The sequence below is a fragment of the Grampus griseus genome (genome assembly GCF_964374135.1).
Source record: "Grampus griseus genome assembly, chromosome: 15".
Taxonomy (NCBI): domain Eukaryota; kingdom Metazoa; phylum Chordata; class Mammalia; order Artiodactyla; family Delphinidae; genus Grampus; species Grampus griseus.
The window spans coordinates 6,514,802-6,533,460 of record NC_139009.1 but is presented as its reverse complement, the minus strand read 5'-3'; the positions used below and the strand labels follow the sequence as shown (position 1 = coordinate 6,533,460).

Sequence of the window (18,659 nt, the reverse complement as noted above, 5' to 3'; positions counted from 1 at the left end):
CATGATTTTCTTTAATACTGACACATTGCAATTTGCACAAACCGTATTATTTGTCAGAGGCTAAACTCTTTCTGTTATGTGTCTTCACCACTGCAGTCATAACAGCTCTGTAGCTGCGTTGGAAGATGGGACGAACATTCTTATACAAGAGAGCATTTTTATTGTTTTTAAGTGCTGATTGTTTAGGAGAGGAGAGAGGGGTGTACTATGCCCACAAAAGGGCCACTAAAAGGCACCACGGTGCCACAATAGATGTTGATAGCAATAGTACTGTCATTGGTGATCATTTTGCCTGGGTCATGGGTGGTGGTGGCTAGACATCTTATAGACCAGGAGAAAGAGTTTGGAAATAATTGGGACAGGGACATAGATCAGAGCTTTTTCTCTTTTTGTTGAGAACTTTGAATTCTTTTTATCTGTTTCCTCCCCTTCCCCTTTGCCTGTTTATCTTCTGGGTTTTAGCTCCTTATTTCTTTTTGCCCACAAAATGATTAACCACTTGATTGCATGGACTACTCTGGCTTATTTTACTTTCACTGACACTACAGTAGCACATATATCCCTTTGGATCTGAGGAATCCAAATTAATTTCTCTGACCACGGTGACAGTTCATCGTGTCACATTAGTTCCTACTAATTTTATTTTATTAATTTGACATGTATTTCAGGCAATGTTGGATTTTAGGTCTTTTGTTACTTGTAGAATCATATCTCCAAAGTTTGAACACTTTTTATACAAGGTGGTTCTTAGTCTACACCCTTTCTCCCAGGAAGGCATGTTCACATTCATGAATGCTCCAGAGCTGTTTAAATTTTAGTACATAGAAATTGGAGATATGAAGAACTTGGTGACTTTTTCACAGATTTCCGTCCCTCAAATCAGGGTAAGGCAGAATTGTCTGTCTGTCTGTCAGGGTGCCAGATGAGTAACACATAGTGTACACTTACGGTCCAGGGTTTGTCTCCTTGGATTTAGGGCCTCCAAATCCACTTCACTGGCACACTGAGAGGGGGAACTACAGGAGTTACAAATCAGGCAGTCATTGTCTAGCCGTGTTTATTGCTTGAAGGCCGATTTACTGGAGGAACCAAATTAGCATTAGAAGGTTGTTTGGTGAGCATAGAAACCAACAAGAAGAGGCAGTAGTTGGATGATCTTAATGACTAGTTACTATCAACACTGCTGCATCCAGCCTCGCTGTTGGAAGCCTCGCTGTTCATAGACCCAAGTACCATCTTCTCTGAATAGTGCTGTAGATACTAGCAGTGTTTGCTTTTTCATTAACCGCCCCCCATACCTGCTGTATTCTCATCACCTAGTAATGAGTGTTTTGCTTCTTAGCTCACCACTTTAAGTATTGATGTTTGGGAGGCATCTCGTTGCTCCATGCTCTTCCTGCTGGTGCAGGAATGGTAACAGTAGAAATAAGTGTGGATGTCAGTCAGTTGAGACAGTGCTTCTCAGCTCCTTTTGTCTTGTGGCACACACAGAATAACCTTTTTTTTTTTTTTTTTTTTGGCGGTACGCGGGCCTCTCCTGTCGCGGAGCACAGGCTCGGGACGCGCAGGCTCAGCGGCCATGGCTCACGGGCCCAGCCGCTCCGCGGCATGTGGAATCTTCCCAGACCGGGGCACGAACCCGTGTCCCCTGCATCAGCAGGCGGTCTCTCAACCACTGCGCCACCAGGGAAGCCCCAGAATAACCATATTTGTGTGACACAGTGGGGCAAATGGATTTCTTCTCCACCTTTATTCACCCTGCTGCTCTGATGGCTGAGGGGATCAGTACTTCTTTATCACTTATATTAGTTGAAAGCTCTAGGTTTAGAGTCTAATCCTGAAGGACCATGAGTGCTAGGCTTTAAGTTTATTCTTTAACAGCCATGGGGATTTTTTGAGCATGGGATTAACATGTCCAGAATTTATGGTTAATCTTGTAGCAGGATATAAAATGGATTAGAGAAAGAAGAAAGCCTAAAACCTGGTAGATCAGTTAGGTCATTGGATTAGTTGAAGTGAAATGATATGGTTAATTCTGGGTAATAGAAATAGGAATGAGACTGAAAGGATAGATTAGAGTACTAGTACAGAGGTACAGTCAGTAGGGCTTAACAGCTGGTGGTAGGATGGGAAATGGGGAGTGAAAAGTCAAAGGTTGTGGTGATGAGGCTGGGTGGCTAGGAGGTAGGAAGATGGTGGGATAATTAGTAGAAATAAGCAATATAAATATAGAAACAGGTTTGGAAATAAATTTCCTGTTTAAGGCATATTGAGGTCTAGTGGCTATTCATATTTCAAAATATATACGAATACTTAGCCGTGTCACACTACGGAGAAGTTGGGATTGTGGATGGGGTAGTGGCAGGGGATGCATTACCTCCGTGAGTTTATTGCAATTTGTAGTATGATCTTTAGCCTTTTTGACTCAAAAACACCAGAATTGAGCTATTTTTCGGGGATAGATCCACAGTAATCAAGCTCGTGTGACTGATATATAAAACCAAGAATATTAGTTTATTCATTTACAGTGAGGAATAACTAGCACAGAGATTGAAGTACTTGTGTTGGCGTGACCAGTAAGATCTCATTCAGGAGGCAAGTAGACTCACATAGGAATCAAGTCATAATGAGGGAGTTGCTTAGTAATGTGGCACTATAACAAGAGAAGTGGATGGCTTTTCAGGTGTTTAATGGCCATCATCTCCAGGGTAGGGCATGGATGAATCGGTGGTTGATTGACTGTGATTCACACTCCCCTAGACTATGCAGTTAGCCCTTTGTATCCAAGGGGGAATGATTCCAGAAGCCCCCAAGGGTACCAAAATCTGCAGGTGCTCAAGTCCCTTCCATAAAATGATGTAGTACAATGGATAGGGTTGGCCCTCCATATAAGCAACTTCCTGATTATGACTGTATATTGGATCCTTTTCCTTCAATGTCTGTAACCCTTTTCTGTTTCCATGCCTCTTAGCACTGTTCTTTCTGATTGACTCATCCTTATTTGTAAAGTAGATTTACTTTACATACTGTAGGATTAGAGTCAAGTCTTGCATTCCTATTAATTTGCTATACAAATACATATATGTATGTATTATAGACAAAATAAAGTCTTTTCCTTCAGTGGTTTATAGTTAAGAGCAGGGAGATGTGTGTTCCCAAAGTATACTCTGTTTCTTCGAGAAGGTTTCCAAAGCCTTGACTTGGAAAAAATTACATCCACAGGCTTGGGTGACTATAAATATGGGGGACCAGGGGAGTGAGGCCAAAGAAGCATTAGGATAACACCCAGGTTTCTAACTAGGGCAACTGAGGGCTTTTCTTTCCTAAGACAGAAAATTGAGTAGGGGAGGAGAATCAACAGCAGATTGTATTAGGAAGGCAAATTTAATATATTTTAGATGAGTAAAGTTTAAAGGGCCAGTGGCCCATCCAGGTGTCAATAAATACAAATAGGAGCACCTTGCCTGGTGTTTAAGAGAAAGACTTGTGTTGTGGTGCGTGGTGATGGAGGTTTGTGTACCAAGCAGTGTTCTAAGTAATTTGTATTGAGTCATTCAGTCTTCACATCAGGCTGCTGAGAAGTAGAGATTGTCATTAACTCTTTTTAACAGTAAACTGAGGTATGAGCTGCAAAAGTAAATTGCCCAGCCAGGTAAAGGGCAGACTTGTGAGTAATCAGCATGTAGATAATTGGCTGAAGTCCTGCCAAGAAATATCTAAAATGAACCCACATCTTGTCAGTTACCTTAAAAATGGATAGTGAGCTGTAGAAGTAGTTGAGATCCATGATTATTCTAATGAAACATTTCCTCCTAGTAGCAGATTGCATTTTCATAGTTAATTGTCAGATTTTTAGAAAGTGTAGTCTCTTAAAGACAGACACTTGTTGGATTAAAGAAGGGAGGAAGGGAGCACATTAACTATCCTTAAAAATTTAGTTAATCCTTTAAAAGAGGGGAGGAAAACACTTGTTCTTCACTAGCCAACTCAATCCTTTGCACATACTTAATACGAAAGAACTTTTGTCCTTTTAAATAATCTGAAATACTATGCTCTGCAAACATGAAGTATCACACATGTATTGTTATTCAGCATCTTGTAATACTTCTGTGTTGTTACAGTTTTGGAAGAGTTGTTTTCATAGATTATGACCAGGAATTTTCCATTTACTCAGTATTGTAGTTGCTGTAATTATTCTACTTGGTGACTTCTCTTTTATTCCATTACTCCTTCCTTTGCAACTCTAAAAAGGTTCTTCCAGTAAAGGTCTGAGTGGGAACTTCTGTCTTTGTCTGGAAATGTCTTTGTTTTGCTCCTGCTTTTATGTGGTACTTTAATTGGTTTTGGAATTCTAGCTGACAGTTGTTTTTCTCCTCACTTTGAAGATACTTGATTGTTTTCTGATGAAAAATCAACTGTCAGTCATACTGTTGTTTCTTCCTTTATAGGTAACGTGTCATTTCTCTGGTTGCTTTTAAGAATTTTCTTGTCTTTGACATTCTGCAATTTTGCCATGATGGTCTAGGTATGAATTTATTTTTATTTTATTTTGCTTGGGATTTAGTGTGCTTTTCCACTTTGAAGATTATTTATATTCGTAACTGGGAGAATCTCAGCCATTAGCTCTACATAACGTCTCTTCCTCATTCTTTCTGTTTTCTCCTGGAATTCCTGTTGCATATTACCTTAGACATATCTTAGACATCTCTTTCTACTTGCATCTTTTGACTTACCCACACTTGTTTCATCTTGTTAGTTCTGTGTTCTGTGGCATTTCCTCAAATATGCCTTCTGTTTTACTTTTTTTTTTTTTCTTCTTTTAATTCTAAAAGCTCTCTCCCCCACCTCCAAGCTACTTTTTCTTAATTCACTGTATCCTGTTCTTTGTCTGGACTTCTGTTTTGGGTTGTTTTAATCAAGAAAATTTTCAAACTTAACAAAAATAAAGAGAATGCTATAATAACCCCCCATGTACCCATTACCCTGCTCTAGCAATTGTAAATTTTGTTTTGTTTATATCCCCAACACACACACACCCATTATTTTGAAGCCAGTCCTGGGCGTCATCCATTTAATCCATAAATATTAAAATACATATCTTTAAAGGATTCTTTAAAAGAGTCTTTAGACATTTTTAATATACTTATGTTTTATTACACGGTGTTTCACTTTTTAAGCTCTTGGGTACTAACCATCTGTTTGTCTGCTGATCCCTCATGGTGGATCTGTCCCTTGATTAGTTTTGTTATTTTTAAAAATTCAGATGTAGTTTTTCCTGTGGAACTTGTGTGTGTGTGCCTTGGATTATGGAAGTGGTTTTGATGATTTGTTTCTGCTGGGCACACTAAGCCTCGGCCCACTTTTACAGATTTTCAGCTCGTGGACTCACACATCATGTATGAAATAAAAATTTGAAGAGCACCTGCACAGAACATGCGTTTGGGTTTCAGTGTTTCATGGGGGACGACACCCACATCCACCCACACCCCCAAAAGCCCAGGAAATAGCTTTCTTGGTACTTCTCAGCAGTGATAGACACAGTTTTTCTAGGGTCCTTACCCCTTACACATCACTGTCATTGTGTTGTAAGTTTTTACTTTTTTGCTCTAACTTCATTTCCTCTTCCTATCTAGCACTTGAATATCTCCCCTTCCTTCCTTTGGAGCTTTGCTGTAATTTTTTCTTCTATTCTGTTTAGCATTTTTGATTATTTTTAGAAGGGAAAGTCTGCTTGGTCTTACTGTATTGCCACAACCAGAAATCATGTTTCTACCCATCTATTTTAAGGTGAAGAGTCATAAATTTCTTAAATACTCCATACAAGAGTGAGTTAGAGGGGTGTGTGTGTGTGTGTGTGTGTGTGTTAATCTGATACACTGCTATTCAGGTAACATTTAATATGTGTTACTATTTCATCTGGTGAGGTAGACAATACCTAAAAACACATTCAGACTTGTATTTCAATTAAAAGTCTTCTGTTCGTGTATTTGTGCTAAAATCGAATAGTTACATTAACTTGTGCTTCTCACATTTGTCAGAAACGTTGGTAATATTAGATCTGATTTAATGTAACAGAAAAATATTAATAAATGCAGTTTTACTGCTAAGCAGAGTCTTTATTGTTTAATATTTATTTATTTAATTTACTTATTTACTTGGCTGCTCCGGGTCTTACTTGCGGCACGCGGGATCTTTAGTTGCGGCATGCACATGGGATCTAGTTCCCTGACCAGGGATCGAACCCGGGCCCCCTGCATTGGGAGCTTGGAGTCTTAACCACTGTGCCACCAGGGAAGTCCCAGACAGAATCTTTATGTACATGAAGTTATATGAGATACATTTGGAAAGTGGACTAATATCATTAACATATATCCCTACATATCAGTAAGGGAAAAAACTCACTGGGAAAATGGCAAAGGATATAAACATACTGTTTAAAGAAAACTGCAAATAAAACCGTAGTAAGATGTTTTTCCTTATTAAATTGGAAAAGATAAAAAATGATAATACCTTGGGTTCAGAAGGATGTTGAGAAATTGGAACACTTACACATTGCTAATGGGGATGTAAATTGAAATTGCCCCAAGGAAGGACAGTTAAACATCTGTCTTCCAAGGATCAAATGTACATTTGGCACATTGTTGGAAATATCAACAGATTTGAAGCAACTTAAATGTTCATCAGAGGAAACTAAATAATCATGGTATGCCCATACAGTGGACATACATAATACTGTTCAGTGTTCTATAACATGAGGCAGTTATAAACGTATGAATATGGAATGATCTCTGAGGGATTATTACATGGAAAAGGCAAGGTGTAGAACAGTGTATGTAGTATGCTAACATGAGGGAGGGGGAACGCACGTGGATTTTAAATGTTTAAAATATCTGGAAGAACATACAAGAAACTGGTGATGATGGTTACCTTGGGAGGGGAAGAACTGGCTGGCTCAGGATCCAAGGAAGGGAGAGAAACTTTGTTTTTCACTTTTGAGTTTTAGGTGATGGACAGTATTATGTATTATTTTAATGGAAACCAGAGTCTTATTGTGTGTGAAAAGAAGATACAAGTAAGGGAAGAAGAATCCTGTGAGGTTGAATTTGAATTCTGGATATATCAGTATGAGATCATGATTTTTCAAAAAAAAAAAATTGCTGAAGGAGTGAAACAGTGAGAACAGAATGGGGGAGATTTCTTTTTTCCTTTTTCAGAAATTTGAGAGTGGTAGTTAATTAACTGTTGTACATTATTACTTTGATAAAAATAAAGAATTACAAAAACAAATAATTCAAGAAAAGCCCTGTGCCATCTTAAGCCCTATAATACACGTGAAATTCTCTTGCTGTTGCATCCATTTCAGTATGTTGCCATGTCATGGTTAATGTTCATTTGACAAATAACGAGTCTTACTCTGTGGTAGGCACTGTGCTAAATACTTAACATACGATATACAGAATTTTGTGAATGAAAAATATTAAGGAAACATTTTCATCTAGAAGTTGCTCTGCTTAACAGATTGCTCCTTTGATTTAATACCTTAGAATTAGCATAGATTATTAAAACTAGAAAATATTTTGATTATTTTATAGAAGAAATTAAACTAAGGAACTTGCTCTAGATGGAGACTCTAGAACCAGATGTTTGGTCCAGCATTCATTCCACTGAGGTTCAATTGTGAAATTTGGTTCCTTTTTAAAATGTACTTTTGCTGGTTTGGAAAGTTTTTTTTTTCTACTTATTTCTTTTTGTTTTAAAAAGATTTTACTGTCTTCAGTGACGTTCTACCTGTTTGTGCAGTTGTGCCTTTTCCTATGCCATGGGCTCTGTGCCTTGGACTGTTTTCTTCCTCCATGCTTTCTGCCTGTTTGTAAAATGCAATAGAATTTTCTGGATGAAATATGACTTCCTTCTTGAGTATTGAATTTTTCTTTGATTTTGGTCTCTTGGAGTTAAAACCTAATTAAGAGTTAGTTATTGTCTAGAGACTTTATTCTTCCTACATGTCAGTGGTTCTTTGTACTATATATAATACTTGAAGTTGGGATGTTAGAAAAATTTAGCTCTTACCATTAGATAAATGTTCCATTTGTTGAATAGTTATGTTACCCTATGTACTATATTAATTCTTTTTTTAATATAAATTTATGTATGTATGTATGTATGTATGTATGTATGTATGTATGTATGCATAGGGTCCTCGTTGCTGCGCGCAGGCTTTCTCTAGTTGTGGTGAGCGGGAGCCGTTCTTTGTTGAGGTGCGCAGGCTTCTCAACGCGGTGGCTTCTCTTGTTGCGGAGCACGGGCTCTAGGTGCCTGGGCTTCAGTAGTTGTGGCACACGGGCTCAGTAGTTGTGGCTCACGGGCTCTAGAGCACAGGCTCAGTAGTTGTGGCGCACGGGCTTAGTTGCTCCACGGCATGTGGGATCTTCCAGGACCAGGGCTTGAATCTGTGTCCCCTGCATTGGCAGGCGGATTGTCAACCACTGCGCCACCAGGGAAGTCCCTATATTAATTCTTTTGTTTGCTTTACTAATTAAATAACTTAAGGCCAAAGCCTCATCTCTCATAGATATGCTCCATTATTTTATAGAGTAGTGCTAAGAATGCTAGCTTTATTTTCAGATTCTAGCCCCATTTAATTAATAATATAACTTTTTGTAAGTTTCTTGATTCCTAGGTGATTTTATTCACTTGTAAAATTATCATAATGGTTCTTATATGTAAATAATACATGGAAGAGTGGTTAGAATAGGGCGTGGCACATACTGAACACATATATTTGTTGAATGAATAATGTAATCTTTTATGGTAATGTGTGCTGCTTAAACAGATAAAAATATACAGATAGTGACTAGTATATGTGCCATAAAGTTAGAGATTGAACATGTTAATAGTGTTTTATTTAATGAATTTCAGTAAGCTGATAGGAAATTGAAAATCCTTAGAACATTTTTTGTTTCCTGTTGATTATTTTGTTTGTATTTCAAGGCTCTTCATTGGTTACCTGCTCTCTTAAAAAAAATCAGTTTGGAAAAAAAAATCAGTTTGGTATATAAAGAATAAGCTATATAATGAGGAAGAAGAGCAGCTTATTTTGTCTATAAAACAAATCACTTATAAATGAATTTAAGATAAAAGTATTCGTTTGTTGAATGCCACACATGGACTCTTACCACTGAAGGTAAATTAATTGTCTTGGAAAAGCTGTGGAAGTGATGGTAGGATTATTGTATGTAAACATAATTCACTCCTAGAGATAGAGTTAGTACTGGAGTTTTGTTATTCTTCCTAACCTTTTCTCTAAGGTTTTGGGTTGAAGAGGAATAATTACTATACTAAATTTACATCACTGTTATTTCTCACAATTTCATTTCTTGCATAGTTCTTTACTGCTTTTATGATGTAATCCTTTTTATTGTTATTCCCATCCTATTTTTCTGAGATTAAGCTTATTCTGAGGTCCTTTAGCATCTCCAAAAACGACCTGTATAATAATACCTTATATTTTTTCCTCTGACTTTGCTTGTATTTGAGTTTCTTTCGTCTAGAATGTTTTGTTACTAGTGCATCTTGTAATTTTGGGTAGTAAGTGCCCTGACTTCTTCACAGATCTCTCAGATTCTCAAAAAGGAATGTACTTCTTGCATTCTGCCTCTCAATCGGGTAACACTCAACACTGAAGGGAGCCCCAATCTTAGTTCTCCAAGCCTCCCAGGATCATAAAATTTGCTGGTTGAAGCGTTACAAAGGGGATCTCCTGCTTAATTGACAAGAATAATGTAAAGGGGGAATTAGTGGAGGAACTTTTAACTACATTAATGTTAAAAATTGATTCCCTTCCTCTCTCCTGACTTCTTATCAATGACCTTATCTGGGAAGATTTTCTTATTCCAGGGAGCCACTTGTCATTTTGGTTTTTACTCTCTGACCTGTATTGAGTCCTTTTTTTTTTTTTTTTTTTTTTTGCTGTACGCGGGCCTCTCACTGTTGTGGCCTCTCCCGTTGCGGAGCACAGGCTCCGGACGCGCAGGCTCAGCGGCCATGGCTCACGGGCCCAGCCGTTCCGCGGCTTGTGGGATCTTCCCGGACTGGGGCACGAACCCGCGTCCCTTGCATTGGCAGGTGGACTCTCAACCACTGCCCCACCAGGGAAGCCCAGAGTCTTTTTTATAATTTAATTTTTTTAACAAAAAATTGTGCACCTAGGCTCTATATACCTTAAGTATTTATAGCCTTTATTCTATGTGGTATTAATAATTAATAACTGGTATTGATGTAATACCTGATACAGCCGTAAATCATTTTGGTAAGACATGAAGCAGAATCCATTGTCTTTTAATTGGGCTAAAATCTACATCGCTACTACTGATAGCACATGGAAAGACAGAATTATTCTGTACCTGTTGTTTCCTTCACAGAGAGCTAGTGGCATCTGACAAAGAACCATGATACCTGGCTGAAACTCCAGGATGGAAGTAATGCACAAGTCACTTTATAAAAGCCAACACTGTAAATCGTACGTAATGGCTATATGCAAACTAGTGATCAAAGTTAATAATTTTAGAAGGGAAAAGTTTACAGTTAGCTTATAAGTGGCTGTGTAAACCGGTGCAGTAGCTGTTTAGCAGCTTTCCAAATCCTTGGAAGGCCATTGTGCCAATAAGAGAGTCCTCATGAGCATCCCCACATCTGGCTCAAGTGACTTAGCGGGGATGAGAGCTAGAATCACATTCCTCTCCTCTCCCCAAGTCCTCATTCTAGTCAGTCAGACTTTTCTCAGCCCCTGCTACCACATGTCTGCCACATTTAATCATAAAGTACTAGGTCTTAAATGTTCCAAGTAGCTTTTTTTTTTAAATTGTAAATACTGTCTTTACCAGAGCTGGTGCTGGCACTGTTTTGGAGATCCTCTATGGGATCTCATATTAACTGCCTGACTTACTTGCGAGTAAAAGAAAAGTGAGAGGCTCTTCCATTTTACATTGTAGTTCGTTAGTTTGGATTTAAGCCAGGGGTGTTGGTTCCCGCAGTATAATACTGTGTTTGCATTATTTGATACTGCTTCTCAGAATCTACTCTTGTTTAAATTATTATTTTTTTTAAGATAGAGATGACTGAGTCAGTTTGACGTTTAGAAGCTTAGTGAACGTTTTTGTGGCTGTCTCACCATTGCCCCCCACTTCCTCCCCAGAAACCCCCTAAATTCAGGTGTTCCATAGAAATAGTTTTAAAATTGGAAGTCATCCATGATATGTAAAAATGGTATTAGAGGAAAAATTTAAAGTAGTATGATTTTGTAAGATTCTGGGAAAGAGTTTTCCTCAAGTTTATTTTAATAAATAACCATTATAATTGTATTGGTGATGGTGAGCAGGAGAAACTCTTACAACATGATCCTTCAGTTCTTTTCCCACTTAAGAGTATGACGGTGCAGAAGCAGCATTTATTTTCATTTGGCTTTAGTGTTTGGGTGTAGCCCATCTATTTCTTCCCTTCTTGGCTCAGCAGCTTTGCAGATGTAAGCCACACTTTTGATACTTGCCACTTTTATAACGTATAAATTTCTGGGGCTTCATTAGGTAATTTTAGTGTAATACTAAGTTTAACTTCCCCTGAGCTTCAGACCCTTTTAAAATATATTTTTTTAACCTAAACATATTTTTCATTAAATTTAAGGATTTAAAATATTTCTCTGTTTATTTTCTTTAAAATAATATGCATATAATCATTGCATTTTGTTTAGGTTCTTTTTATTCAGATAAACAGCAAGAAAGCTCTTGAGTTAAAACTACATTTTCTAAACCATATTCTACTTCTTTAGTATCTATTTGTTGATTTTACTCCCCCCAAATTTTATTCACCATAAAGTTTCTTATTACAAAAAGATTTTTAAATTACTTAGCATCAAGTAAAATTGATAATCCAAGAAGGTGTCTATCATATTCATTTTTTGTGACTTTTTAGTACTCCTGGGCACACCTTGTACAAATATCTCAGTTTGAGAGGCACTAGCTCATTGGATCAAGTGGACATTTCTTGGTATGAAGTGAGGGATAAAAGACATACTTAAATACTAACCTAATTTTTAAAAATAGTTGTATTTGATAGACATGACTGTCACATTGCTAGGTAAGTTTTTAGGCCACTTGCTCTCAACCCCTAGACTCACCCTGTTTTTGGATGAGCGCTGGTCGCAGAGGACACTGAGTAGCCCTACTCTGGGCCGTGATGGCTTACTTACTCTGTGATTACACTCTTCTTCATATTTGATGTCTTAAACATTTCATTTCCCCTCCCTAAAATTGCACATCCTTGTTTTCTAACTGCTGCATTCCTTCTGTTACTTCTTGACAAGGCAAATATCCCTTCCCCAGGGAAGCCTGTCTTTACAGTGATCATCACCAACAAAGCTAGACATTCCCTCTCTGTGTTTCCATAGCCCCTTATTCACATATCTGTACTGTTAACGGTATACTTACCTCTTATTAGACTGTGAACTCTTTGAGGGCAAGGACCTTATTTCCCCTCTGGTCAAATACAGTGCCTAGCACCTAGCAGGTATCAGGAAATGCTTGCTTCAGTGAGTGGATGAGTGGACAGACAGGCTCTTTCTAATTAGTGTTTGATGTGATATAGCTCTACCATTAGAAATTATGACTTGCTATGACCCCAGAGCATTCAACTAATGGCAACCACCTGACCCCTGCTCTCTAGCCATGTTTCCAGTCCAGGGTGGTATGGTGTGGAGTTACTATGGCAGTTATTTTTGCTAGTACCTAATGTTTTAACTTATTTCTTTCAGGAATTGTTGGATAAGTATTTAATAGCCAATGCAACTAATCCAGAGAGTAAGGTCTTCTATCTGAAGATGAAGGGAGATTACTTCCGGTACCTTGCTGAAGTTGCTTGTGGTGATGATCGGAAACGTAAGTGTATTTGGTTTATGGGTAAAGCTAAAGTATAAAAGAGAGGGAGGATAAATTTATAATGTTACCTTAGGTTCTCAAACATGAAAACAGTTAGGACTTTACATTATGTGCTCTTTATAAAAAATTAAACTCATAAACTCTCTGATTATAACCTGATAAGATATTATTAAAAACAGGCTTAATCTTTTAGGCTTTAGAATTTGGTTCACCATATTTTTAGCCCCCGAGTTCTTTGCATATGCTTTGGGTGATTCTGTTGTGTCACATGGTCTTCAGCATCTTGTATCTTGAAACTTAAGATAACTGGAAATTACATGTAGAGTAGAAACAGGACATTGTACTTTTTCTACTTGACATATTAATTTATTAACTACTACCTATTTTGAGGGATCATAACATTGACTACTAATTACACATAACTAGATTTCTGAGGAGGAGAGGTCAGATGAGAGTTTTATTGCTGGTATATAATTTATCACAGAAAACACAGCTATGGGGAAAAGAGTAACCTGATTTCCTAACTTGATTGTAAAACAGTCAAAGTAAATTTATTAGCAGTGAACTCAGTCTCCTGGAGTATTGGTAGCTGAGTGTACGGTAGTATATTGTGCATGTGCCTGCTAGTTTAGGTAGAAGCAAGTCTGGGTAGAAGTATCACTTAAGTCCTTATTTTTTTTCCAATAAGTTTATTATTTTGTTCGTCATTTTACCCTATCCAAAAAGGGCATGCCCCACAAATGGTTATTACAGCCTCCTCTTCCTCTCTCTCAGAGAGTTACTAAAAGTGAGACAGTTTTAGCATCCCCAAAATTAGTGTAATTGAAAATATAAAGAGAAAACTTTTGTACCTTGCTGTAATAGAATCTGTATACTAAACTGTTGTGTTATCAATATATAATTTCTGTTGCCATAATGATAAGCAAAATTGAATGTGACAGATATTTGCACAGGAGTGAACATTTAAACGTCAACTAGTCAAAGGGATATCTTTGGGAGATTGGGCCATAGCCCCAGCATTAATCTGATCTGACCCTTTCTGGCTCATTGGGATTTTCTTGTCCTATACGTAGAACACTCCAGTAGTCTGGGATTTGTAAATAGTCTGTATTTACAAAGTCTAGATGCTGAGACGCTTTAGAACTCTCATTGTAATGCCTCCTTATGTGCTGGACACCAAGAGCTCCTTAGTTAAATGTGAGGGCCATACCAGCTATGTTTAGATCAGTGAATGTGCCATTGAAGAAGAGGGAGGAAAGGCACATATTTGGGCTTTAAAGGGATAACTTGATTTCTGTTAGGTCAGTCCTTCTAGAGCTGTAATGGGCCCAATGGCCTCATTCAGAAAACCTAACCTTTTCAAAACATGATATAATCAGATTAGTGCTGGTAGTTCTTCCTGAACATTTTGTTCAGGAAGGTGACATTTTTATTAAGCCAGTAATCAAACTCTGGTCAGCAGATTTTGATCTATATACTGGTGCTTTTATATTGCCTTTCACATAATACATGTTGATACCGAGGGTCAGTGTTATTTCTACAGATAAGTCACAAAAATAGAGATTTTGGTGGTGATGATCTTTGTAAAATGCTTCCATTATTGTGGGAAGGGATATTGCCGCTGATTTTTTTCAAGTTTTATTGAGATATTATTGACATATATCAAATTGTTTATAATTGCTGCATTTTCAGGTAATAAAATTAAAAGACATGAAAGAAGAAAAGTGTTTTAGCCCTAGAGATGAAAAACCTGATATACTGTCTCATGTTTTTTTTATTAAGCTGATTATAAACAAGCAACATTATAAACTAGTTTTTTAATAGCCCAGTACAGGATAATGTTTTTGGTTTGCTACTGTGGTTTTAAACGAAGGCTACAGAGAGAAGTCTGGCTCTACCGAGTTAGTAGCATAGGTTAAAGGTATTACTGTATACTGGGTGGATATTTCCAGTATCATGCTTTTTTATTTCGTTTTTTTCCCTTCACAGAAACGATAGATAATTCCCAAGGAGCTTACCAAGAGGCTTTTGATATAAGCAAGAAAGAGATGCAACCCACACACCCAATCCGCCTGGGGCTGGCTCTTAACTTTTCTGTATTTTACTATGAGATCCTTAATAACCCAGAACTTGCCTGCACACTGGCTAAAACGGTAAGATGTGTTTCCAGAAATACCCTCTTTAGGTTATTTGAGATAGCAAGCATGTTAATTTCTAGGTATTTTACTTGGATATCCAGGGATGATTTCTACATTTATTTGGATATCTCCTTTTTCTTAGCATCGTGACCACCTACCACCATCCTTCTCAAGATCTTACTCTCCCAGCTATGGTTGTAAGCAGTAAGATCTGTCTAAAGAGCATATTGGTCAGAGTAATCAAAAAAGTATGAGAGAAATGTAAAGGATTGGAAAGTAATGCCTGCCAGGTTTGATCAGTAGAATCTCTGCATTCCTCAAAGTGTTTCAAAATGGAAGTGTTCCAAGGGGTTTTTGCAAATAAATACTAGTTCTTATTTGTAAAAAATATATTGGGCATAGCTAGTGTGCTTTCTGTCCTGTGAAAGAACTAAGAAATGCTTGTTTACTGATTAAGTATGTATAACTTGATAAGTTTTAGTCATCCTCAGAAATTCTTAAGCTGAGAATCCGAGGCAGTGATTTCATTGAGTTTTGTTTTAAGTGATAATAGAACATAAAGTGGATGTTCATCTATTTTATAAAAATGGTTTGTGACTATAGAGTACCAGTGTGTGTCGATGTGAATATTGTTTACCGTGGATATTAATACTTGTCAGGCTTTTGATGAGGCCATTGCAGAGCTTGACACACTGAATGAAGACTCATACAAAGACAGCACCCTCATCATGCAGTTGCTTAGAGACAACCTAACAGTGAGTTTTTCATACTTCTAATTTTATTTCCTTTTCAGGAACAAAAGTATTAATACTTTATTCAGGCTCCCTGTGTTTTGGGGCACCTATATTAGAGCTACACTTGCTCTTAGAAAATGATTATATAAAAATTACATAAAAATATTAAATATGTATTAGTATTTTGTATAGGACAGCTGTTCTTCGTAGGCAGATTTTCAAGTTGAATAGGCATTTTATCAGACCTTCCTGAGAAAGTACTAAGATTTTAGGAACTCATAATATTAACATTATTGACTCTTTATTTGACTGGTATGAAGATGTTGATAAATTATGTTAATATAGAAAGTTTGTCTTTTTTAATTTGTTTTTTCTTTTGTTTTTCTCCCTACCTCTTGTATAGACAGGGGATGGAGGAAAAAGTAATGGTGAAAAAAATACAGGTTGAGCTTTACTTAGCTTCTTTTGTAGGTTCAAGTAAATTGGATAGGTCAGAATCTTAGACAAAATGTGGAAGAAATACACCTTTTAATATAAATGTAGTTCTCCCGCCCCCCCCCAGATTTGATGCTTTATCTTCTACTAGATAAAAAAAATTTTAACATTAGCACCCTATCTGTTCAACTTTGCTGAAGAGAGAAATTATGAAGACAGTTCATTCCCAGCCATTAGAAATCCCTCTGGTTGTGAGGTGACAATAGAAAAATGATCAGCATAAATAGCTTCTATAGAAGAAAAACAAACTGAGCAATTAACCTCTTTCCAGATACACCGTGGAGCTATCTTTTTTTTGGAGGGGGGGCTCTCACTGTTGTGGCCTCTCCCATTGTGGAGCACAGGCTCCGGACGCGCAGGCTCAGCGGCCATGGCTCACAGGCCCAGCCGCTCCGCGGCATGTGGGATCTTCCCGGACCGGGGCATGAACCCGTGTCCCCTGCATCGGCAGGCAGACTCTCAACCACTGCGCCACCAGGGAAGCCCACGTGGAGCTATCTTTTAACTAGTTCTGTTTTCTCTCTCCCAGAGACAGTTCTTTGGGGATATTTGTTTGTCTTTATTTTAGTATCTTAATAATGACTTAAAGGTTAAGACTTAAGCTTTGCTAAAATTGCCACTAGTGTCTTGGTGCTGGTCTAATAGAAATCCATTTTGTGAACTATTATTATGCATAGTCGACAAGTATTGACTATTCCCTTTTTCACTTCATTGTTCCATCCTAAAATTAGAGAGACTAACATCCTACCTAATTCAAGAACCGTATCTACATATCTTCACGCACACATGCTGCTTCCCTGTAACTTAACATCGTTCACTCCTGTTTAACTCTTTGCAGCATACAAAGTAAGCCTGCTTCTTTTTCTATATGATAGCCCTTCAAGTACTTGGCAATGGTGACTTTGACCATGGTCCCTGCCCACCCCCCAAAAAATTTGTTTTGGCCTTATTAATCTCATAAATTATATTTTAGTAGTGCTTTTAAAAAGAGCATTGGGCTGCCAGAAATTGAGAGAGCATTAAATTCTAAGGATGTTAGTTACCTTGTTTTTATCTGAGATTATAGTAAGCTTTGAAAACGTACTCAAATAGTGTATATGTGTTTGTCATTTTGCAAATGCACAGTGAAAGGAATACAGGGGTACACTTTGGGAGGAGTTGGTGAAATATAACTTCCAGTCTTAGTCATAATCTCTATTGTTTAATTTACTGCTCTAAGAATTACATTCTGATATAATAATAAGACTTGAAATAATTGATCTAGAAATAGTAACTTAATATGATTTTTTTTTCTAGTTATGGACATCAGACAGTGCAGGAGAAGAATGTGATGCGGCAGAAGGGGCAGAGAACTAAGTGCATACAGGGTGTCATCCTTCTTCCCCTCAAGAAACCTTTTTACTCATCTCCATTCCTTATTCCATTTGGATTTCCTATAGCAAAGAAACCCATTCATGTGTATGGAATCAACTGTTTATAGTCTTTTCACACCGCAGCTTTGGGAAAACTCCATTCCTTGATTTGTGTTTGTCTTGGCCTTTCTGGTGTGCAGTTACTGCTGTAGAAAAGTATTAATAGCTTCATTTCATATAAACATAAGTAACTTCCAAACACTTATGTAGAGGACTAAAAATGTATCTGGTATTTAAGTAATCTGAACCAGTTCTGCAAGTGACTGTGTTTTGTATTACTGTGAAGATATGAAAATGTAGTTAATTACAGTTTAAAGAGTGTTCTGCATAACTTCCTGATTTCTACATTCCCTCCCTTACTCTTCTTCGGGGGTTTTCTTTCAGTAAAGCAACTTTTCCATCCTCTTAATATATTCCTTTTTGGTAGGAATCCAGAAGTATTAGATTGAATGGAAAAGCAGTTGACATTTTGAGGCTGGAGGTCACAAATTAAAATGCCTCCTGTATCATATATGATGGAGGTCTTGCGTATCTGTGACAACAGGAAGTTTCCTCATTCATTCTTCATTTGCTGCTGTTTAAGTTGACAACTTCCCTTCCCAATAAAAATTCACTTACACCTCCTGCCTTTGTAGTTCTGGTATTCACTTTACGATGTAATAGAAGTAGCATGTTGCTGCCAGAATACAAGCATTGCTTTTGGCAAATGAAAGTGCATGTCATTTCTTAATACACTAGAAAGGGGAAATAAAGTACACAAGTCCAAGTCTAAAACTTTAGTACTTTTCCATGCAGATTTGTGCACATGTGAGAGGGTGTCCAGTTTGTCTAGTGATTGTTAGAGAGTTGGACCACTATTGTATGTTGCTAATAATCATCGACTGTAGTCCCAAAAAGGCCTTGTGAAAATGTTATGCCCTATGTAACAACAGAGTAACATAAAATAAAATT

At 37.5% G+C, this 18,659-nt stretch overlaps 1 protein-coding gene across 1 annotated transcript in view; it reads left to right on the top strand.

Moving 5' to 3' along the window:
• Nucleotides 1-18,332, top strand: part of YWHAQ (tyrosine 3-monooxygenase/tryptophan 5-monooxygenase activation protein theta) — a 31,744-nt gene extending 13,412 nt beyond the window's left edge. The window contains exons 3-6 of the mRNA XM_082672097.1: nucleotides 12,806-12,929; nucleotides 14,919-15,082; nucleotides 15,727-15,822; nucleotides 17,593-18,332. Of these exons, the coding sequence (XP_082528223.1) occupies nucleotides 12,806-12,929; nucleotides 14,919-15,082; nucleotides 15,727-15,822; nucleotides 17,593-17,652 (444 nt within the window). The 3' untranslated portion in view covers nucleotides 17,653-18,332. The remainder of the gene's footprint in view (nucleotides 1-12,805; nucleotides 12,930-14,918; nucleotides 15,083-15,726; nucleotides 15,823-17,592) is intronic.
• The last annotated feature ends 327 nt before the right edge of the window (nucleotides 18,333-18,659 follow it).